The sequence below is a fragment of the Adiantum capillus-veneris genome, chromosome 24 (assembly GCF_014529385.1).
Source record: "Adiantum capillus-veneris isolate H3 chromosome 24, ASM1452938v2, whole genome shotgun sequence".
NCBI lineage: Eukaryota > Viridiplantae > Streptophyta > Polypodiopsida > Polypodiales > Pteridaceae > Adiantum > Adiantum capillus-veneris.
Genome location: NC_140954.1, coordinates 93,091,120 through 93,099,480, shown reverse-complemented (window position 1 = coordinate 93,099,480; position 8,361 = coordinate 93,091,120). Strand labels below are relative to the sequence as shown.

The 8,361-nt window shown below is 44.0% G+C and overlaps 1 protein-coding gene across 1 annotated transcript; it reads right to left on the bottom strand.

The window, feature by feature from the left end:
• Positions 1 to 619: 619 nt before the first annotated feature.
• On the bottom strand, positions 620 to 2,949 carry LOC147426782 (uncharacterized). Its single transcript, XM_086499184.1, has 4 exons — positions 2,785 to 2,949; positions 1,832 to 1,863; positions 903 to 1,197; positions 620 to 826 (listed from the first exon to the last, which is right to left on the bottom strand). Exons 1-4 carry the CDS (start codon positions 2,947 to 2,949, stop codon positions 674 to 676), a joined length of 645 nt encoding a protein of 214 aa, XP_086355310.1. The 3' UTR covers positions 620 to 673.
• Positions 2,950 to 8,361: the final 5,412 nt, after the last annotated feature.

Sequence of the window (8,361 nt, the reverse complement as noted above, 5' to 3'; positions counted from 1 at the left end):
ATTGGATGGCTATAGAGTTAGCAATTTTCTAGCACTTCATATTGCCATCCCAGAATTGCTCTTTAATTTTATTTTTATTTTGGGGGGGGGGGGGGGGGGGGGGGGGGGATTGTTGTGGGTTGTTTGGTGGGGTTTACAAAACTAGAATAGTGCATGCAAGAGCCCTCAAGAGATTTGTCAATGAGGCCAAGGACACATTGGAAGGCCATCTTGCCTCAGTGGAATCACGTTACTGTTCACACGTATGAAAGTTGTATTGATTTATTTACATGAAACTCCCAAGTTTCAGCACATTCTCGATGTGTTTTATGTGTAAGTGTGTGTATGTGTGTTCGCCCGCACGTGCACGCGTGTGTTTTAACATGGTAGGGGAGAGAGAGAGAGAGAGAGAGAGAGAGAGAGAGAGAGAGAGAGAGAGAGAGAGAGAGAGAGAGAGAGAGAGGGATTGGTGTGTGGAGTGACTTAGATTTTAATGTGCAAAAAACTTGGGAGGTGTTCATGTGTGTGTGTGTGTGTGTTTGTGAGAGAGAGAGAGAGAGAGAGAGAGAGAGAGAGAGAGAGAGAGAGAGGATTGTAGGGGACACCATGGACAACAAAATGAAATGCACATGTTGCATTATTCAAAGTTTAAACTGACACACATATTTGAAAGCTCTAAACCTAACCATACATCCTAAGCATAAATGTTGTTGCTTGCAAGCAAGCGTTTTGAACGCCTGAGGACCTGATCCTGAACATTCTCTCCACTCTTTCTGGAAATCAAGCGTGCCGACTGCCTGGGGGAATCTATGTTGTGCTTGGACAGATCGCCAGGTTTCCTTCGACCCTGCAACACACATTTATCATGCTTATATTATGTTAGACTGCTAAATGTGAATTGAAGTACGTGTAGTAACATGTACCTTTGTAGGCTTATCGTTTGATATCTCAACTTCTCCTTGCATTGTTGTCCAAGTCTCGTTTTCTTCATTCATGGTGTTTGACTCCATGATTTCATTTTCGTTGTGCACCACCTTAGATGTCCCTGATTCTTTTGGCACGTGGCTTGCCTTCTCGGGGGTTGGGGTGCAAAGGTAAATTGGGTGGTGTAAACCACCTAATGAGGGTGGTGTGATCAAGTCTATGGGGATCTCCATGCTTCTCGTAGGAGTAGAATGCCATCGCACGGAGCCTTTTATTCTAAACTGGGACATGGTCCTACGCAAGAGAAATTCCACCCAAATATTGAGAAAACAAAATAAAGGAGCCAAGATGATGTACATTCCCACTATGTATTTGTGTGTGTGAGACATGAAGAAAGCAAATTATTGAAAGTAAGAGCACTAAACATCAATGCGAGGTAGAATGCGAGCCTGTGCATTAGTGCATGTATGAACAGTCTGCAACATTTTGAGAAAGAGTATGCAGACGAGACATTTGTAATAAAATCTAGTGGACTTGTGGGGATCCTAAACTAACATGTCCAATTGCATTCAAGCTAATTTGACACTAGGGATGCATGCAAAACCTAGAGCAGTTTGGGGAATAGAAGCAAAAATGCCCCTATTTTGTTCTGGAAACAGAATCAACATTAGCAAGTTCAATTTCGTGTATTTTGTCGCATCTTTCATGAAATATAAGGCTATATCTGCGCATTGTATTAGCTTACAACTACTGTGATTTAAAGTCATTCAAGACGAGCATGATTTTAAATTAAAATAAAGGTTTAGACTTCAAAAGTTTTGAACATGCCTCAGATTCAAATAAAAATAAAGGTTACAGCTTAATACATATTGGAACAGTCCTTGAAAGTACTCCCCACACCCTAAACATCCATCATAAATGAATTCACCTCTTATTGGACCTTATTTCGAGCCTCAATTTCTGCACGTCAACCTTCTAAGCCAAAGATTGTGTCTTGGCTTGAATTTGCACTGCACTGTGGGTATCGTCGAGTTTGCTCTTGATGAAGGATGGGAATCTGGGAGAGAGAGAGAGAGAGAGAGAGCTGTGAAATAACCCGAAGCTGCTCAATCGGCGCACTTGTCCCTGTGTTTAAGAGCGTGAAGGGAGAGAACGAGAGAGTGAGAGAGAAGTTTCAGAGGAATGAGGAGGTGAGCTTACAAGGCCTTCCCACAGTGAGTTTTGGAAAGGAATAGGGGAACAATTTGTATAAACTTTACATTTCCATGGTGAGTTCAAGAGGGAATCCCTCAAAAGAAGGTTAACCTATTCCTTTTGTGAAACTTTAGGAGTGTATTGAGATAGTTTCAACGTGCTGACCTGGACTAAGAGGTAATAAGTTTATTTTAAGCATAATCAAGCCTCTACCGCTTGTTATACAAGTCAAATGAGTATTTGAAAAGGATCCATGTGAAGGTTTGTCTACAATTAAGGGTACCTTTTGGCCAAGTTTTGTGAGTTTCAAGATGAGTTCCCAAACTCACTGTGTGGAGGCCCTCTTAGGATATTTCAACAAGGGATCCCCGAGAGGTGATCAGCTTAGCCGATGTCAGCGCCGGCAAAGTAGGAGCTCCAACCGCTGCCACGCTGGAAAGCTGTTGCCAGGGTGGAAAGGAACTTGCCATGCTGGACGGGAGGGGGGGTGGGGGCTCTTGCCACGGTGGCTAGCACCCTGATAGTTATCATCAACCTCATTTGACGGCTCTAGGTCTAGGTCGAGGCGTATGTATTGATGGGCTTTTGGATGCATGAAGTGAAATGTGGTTCAAGAATCAGGCCTCGCCTCACTAGTGCGTGCAGAGCTTTCTTCCGACAGCACAGGATGACGTTGCTACCCATGACCTTCTCACTCCATGGGTGATTCCACACTCCAACATTCTTTTTTCTTGCCTCTAAGGCAACCAACATAGCCACCATCGTGGGTGTGGGCATGCCATATTTCTTGCTTCCCATCAAGAATATGACATGGCTGGTTGAAATGTCATGCACTTGCAGCTTGCTTGTCATGGTGTGGGTATGCCTTGGTTGATCGCCCTCCTCCGAGCAAGCTTTAGATAGGCATATTATGAGGCCACAAGTGGAAGCTGATAGACCTCAACAAGAGCCCTCAGTGGTTGCACTATGGAGTGCCCCCATTTCCTCATTCCTTTCCCCCTGGGGCCCCTTAATTTGCCAGCCGCGATTCTTATTTGTTTTTGTTTGTTCACATCTACGGATGTGTCTTTTGTTCTTGGTTGTTTGCATCCATGGTATTGTGTTTCTGTATTCTTGCAAGTGTTTGCCCTTCCATAATGTTTTTGATGTAATGCTTTTTGTTGGTGAGCAATGGGTCGCTAAAGCTTTGCACCTGCGAGAGCACCCATCCTCGTTCACGGAACGCAATCTGAGCTCGATCTCTCCCAATGGATCACCCAAGAAGCTGGTTTTAAGTTTTTTGACCTTTTCCTTTGATAAAAGGAGTTGAGCAAATGGGTCGGTAAAGCTACGTGGAATTGGAGATGATCTCTTGAGATAGCTAATTCGAGTGTTAGAAGCTTACAGCTACTGGTGATGTAGTAGTTCAGACAGTAGATTGGACAAAGGAACAAAACTAAACTGGAATACATCTACTGGAATAAGAACTAGACTAAGTATTGGAGAATGATATTCAGATTCAGAATAACTGAGTACTAAGTAGGTATAACTGGAATACACTGCAATGCTGTAATTGGAATTACAGATAAAGGATTACAATGAAGATGATGTGGCTTATGGACCAAAAGATGAATAGAGTACAACCGACAAATGAATTAATGCCTGCATGTAACTTATGCCCGTAACTACCGACAACAACTGCCAACCCGATAGCTACCAACCCGATTACAATGTAATGGGTCCTATTTATATGCCTTGGGTTTACCATGGTAATTACCGTAGTAATTACTGACTGATTCACTGCCCGAGCCGATTCCCAGATAGTAAAACTGTCTCAGCCATCTACATCCTTCCCTCCTTTCTTGAATTTTGGCAAGATTCCAAAATTTCTGAAAAGAAAATTCCCCGTCTGATTTTGGTTTGAAGAGAAAAAATCCACCGTCTGATTCTGAATTTGGAGACCGGACTTGACCAATGATAGAGAGACGGCTGAAAAGGCCAGTGTAGAGCTCTCATCATCTACACAGTCTGATATCAACCTTCCAGCTGAGAAGGAAAAGCCTCGACTGAATTTGGAGATGGAACTACCCAGTATCCTTCCACTGAACCAACTTTCATTTTCCCTTTGGCCTGGATGGCGTCTGAGAAGTCCCAGTGCCAGCATTCTCCTTCTGAATGAGTCTGTAAATGGCATCCTGCTTAAGCTGATCCCACCTTTCCGTGGTCATATCCACTTCATAAGGTGTAAGAGGATGATAGGTTTTGGTGTCAGGATCATAGAGCGTGCGTCTACCTTTGGTGATCCTAGTTCTGGCCAGTTTGTGACAATGCGAAGCTGTATGGATCCATCCTTCTGGGAGAGGCTGATTGGTTTTGATCCAAGGACTCCACAATAAGTTGCAGCAATTGATTGGTGATCTTGGTGAGGCCTCTGATCTGAATCTTTCACTGACCCATACACAGTCTGATTCTCTGCACCTCCTGTTTCAACTCCTGAATATCATTTAGTTGGAGAGCATCATTGAACAGTGTTTTGCCAAGTTTTCCATTCCACAGTCGATCACTCATACCAATCCTGGAGGTCATCAATAATCTTGAAATATGTAAGCCGATCGACTGGTTCTGGATGTTGAGGATAAAGTGTTGGAAAAAATCTCGGCAATTCTGTCTCTCTTGCTGGTAAGGCGTACAAGAGAACTGGGGAATCAGGCACAAATTCTAAGAAGTTGAGAACAGCCTGGTTCTCTTGCTGCATCATTTTTCTGGTTACTCTCACCAGCTGAAACAGTTTTTGGAGAGTAGTTGCCTGTTCTCCAACTGAAATTCTAGTATGAGGTCCTTTGCTGGTGGCCGTTTGATCTTCAAGAATGGCCTGCACCCTTTGATCCAAAACTCCTCTAGCATTTTGCATCTGCACCAAAACCTCTTTCAACCGATTCCTGACATCCTTCATACATTTGTATGTTGGCTTGTTTCTCAGCAGAAGTTCTAATTCTATAGCAGAGAGCGACAATCTGCAGTAGACTGTCGTTGCCAATGTGGATTGGTCACTCTCTCTTCAACAGTGATTATCCATTCAGGCACCCTTTTTAGCAGCTGGAATGTGTTGGGATGCGCAGGTAAATGGCAGGTATTTTGATCATGAAAAGCACCTGATTTCCAGTGCTCAACCATTTCCCTAGCGCCGACATACAGTCGTTGAAAGCGTTCCAGATCAGATAGGAGATCATCATCCTCCAAATGTTGCCTAGTTATGGGAGCCTGCTGATGTCTCAATCTCTTGTTTAGTGTGATAAGCTATAATGAATGCTGCTTATCAGCTGTTTCTGGTCCCTCATCCATAACTTTACTTTTCCCTTATCCTCCCTACTGTGTTGTGACTGGTGTGCTGGTGGACCCCCAATGTTATTGGGCCGTTGTTCTTCTGGCTGCTGATTGCCTGACTTCTGCCCTTCATACTGGTCTGGCTGGTCTGCATGTGACTGATTTCCTCAAGTTGGCCCTGTGCCACCAGTACCAGGTGATGGAGGTGGAGATGGAGAGGCATCATCATCATCATCATTATTATGCCCTTTGTCGGTGTCACCCTCCTCCTTATCTGCTTCTTCTTCCTTATCCTCATCTTCTTCAAGGGAAGTTTGCTGTTCAATATAATCTAGGATGGCTTGATTTGTCAGAGCATTATTATATTCAGCAACTTTGTCCTGCAAGTCACTCTGCATGGTCTCCATAAGAGACTTCAAGTTATCCAGATCAAAAACAGCGTTGCCTGATGGATTTAAAATCTCAGCCAAGCTATTATAGATATATCTTTCAGTGAGGGTAGTCTTCAGAGCTTTATGACGAAGCATCAAGGAGTTGAAGTCAACTCTCTTCATTCTCAGCATAGTTTCGAACCGATCCGTAGCTCTTTGTGCTTCATCCTTTTCTTCCTTCATAATCTGCATAGCAGACTCTGCCCTAGCTAGCTTACTTTCCAGTAGCTTAATGGATCTCTCTGAATGAGCTTCAAGTAGATTGTGGCACAGATTCTGGTTTTCTCTTGCTTCCTTCAACTTCTCAATCTGGTCCTCAGCTTCCTTCAATTCATCTTTAACCTTATTCAGTTCATCTTCTGACCCTGCAGCGTCCAGCATTTGTCCCATACAGTTGACAATAGTGTTCCATGAGGACCGGATGAGGACTAAACATCCATCATTGATGGTTGTTGGGTCAGAATCAGTTGGCTCATACACTATAGGTAAAGCAGCATAATCAGATTTTTGTAGAAAGAGACGCCCTTTAAGTGGATGGGTCTGCTGCTGCTCTAACCTGTCCTTCTTCATCAGGTGCAGAGCTTCTTCATTGTTTTGGATATAGACGCCACCCAATAGGGTAAGAGATGTTGGACCTTTGCCCTTATCCAAATGTTCTGCTAACTTTTCAGAAGTAGTAGCTTTTGCCTGATCTTGGCCAGTACTGACTGTAATCTGTCCTACTGACTGGTTGATTCCAGTGGTCTGATCAGTGTGTTTGTCAGCCTGGCTAACTAGAGTGTTGTCAGTAGTCACTGTTTTGACTTGGCTCTCCAACTGCGTCAAAAAGGCACTGCTCTTTGTTAGTGTCATCCTCGGTTTCTTTGAGGTGCCAGATTCATCTTGGCTAGCCTTTCTTTTCAGTCCAGTCGGAGTGGTCTGATTGTCCGTTGCTTCTTCATCCGAAGACAAATCGATGTTTTTTGACACTGGAAATGGCTTCTCACTCCAAGCCATTCTTACCTGGTCATGGGCATCTGGAGCAGTTTCCCAATACAAGAATTGCCAAACATACCAGGCCTTGAATACACTTTGGGATTTTAGTTTGGCAGTTTGTTGAAGCACATTATGTGACAAGATCTGACAGAGGTTGATAGAAACTTTTGAATCCAATGTTTTTGCTAGCAGCATAGTGAAAAGCTTCTCGGACACATATGTCGGATTATTCTTTAGACTGACAACTTCAGTTACAAACCTATAAGCAGCGGGAGCTTCCAATCTGACCACTGGAATTCCTTGACCACTGGCTTTTCTTTTCCGCTTGGCAGCATCATCCTTCTTCAAGACTGTGCTGATCTGCCGTGGAGTTGCCACAGACGGCTTGGGCTCATTTGGCATACAAAATGCAAAAGCTATGTTGTCTGGTGTGATAGACACCTTCTTGCCATATACCATAGCACTGCCATCTTCAGCATTAAAAGAGTCTAGAACCTGCTTGATGATGGCTGTGTCAAAGTCAATTCTTGTGGCTTGCAAAACCACCCGTAAATCCCACAGTTGCAGCAGAACCATAGCTTGGTAAGTGAACACATAACGATGAATCTTGCTGTAAGGAATGAGGGGAAGGCTTGCCTTTGCAACATTGATAGGAGCGTGGGTTTCATTGAGAGAGTCCTGCATCTTTTCGGAGCGTTTCCTCCTACCCATACACTGTGAAGATGACGAAACAGGTGAGGAAGAGGAAGACTTACTTGATTCTCCAAAGCCGTACCTAGGTGTTGCTGGCAAAGCTAGACGACAGTCCACTATCTCCTCAGAAGACGAAGTCTACGGCTGTAGCGAAGATACCTTAGAGCTTGGCGATGGCGAATGGACAACAGGAGGGAATCGTCGCGCAGGAGATTTGTAAGGAAAAATACCGACTCTCCTTACTGTTATACGCGTTCGCGCCATAAAAGCTCCACCACTTACCGTTCCTAGACTTTTGTGCACCGCGACTGTCGTGGCAGACATGCATTGGACAAGACTTTCACCCATCCTTTAAATGATTATTGCCGAAGTGCCATGTGACCGTTGGGCTCCTGAAAATTGATAACTGCCTTCACACTGTTCTGGTCTTAGTACCAGTCTGTCTTGGTCGTACTGGTAGTGGTCTGAGACTGGGTTTGGAATTGGGTAATCCCAAGATATCTGATTCTGGTATTTCTTGGTCTTCAGTTCCCAGATCCTTAATATTTTGGTTTCTATCTTTGGAATAGTAGAGCTTGATCTTCGCTCCATTATACACCCCTGGCAGCAGTAATCCAGATAAGTCTTTCAATCGTACCGTGCCATTGGAGAAAACCCAGTCCACTTCAAATGGTTCTGCCCAGGAAATCTTTAGATTCGGCTTCTTAGGACCCAATCTGGACTGATATAGGAGCACCAGATCCCCTTTCTAAAACTCCCGGACCTTAATTCTGCGATCATGCCAGTGCTTCCTTCGTTGCTGAACAATCTCTTGTTCCAGCATAGCCTGTCGCCTGAGTTCATCTAACTGGATAAGCTCCTC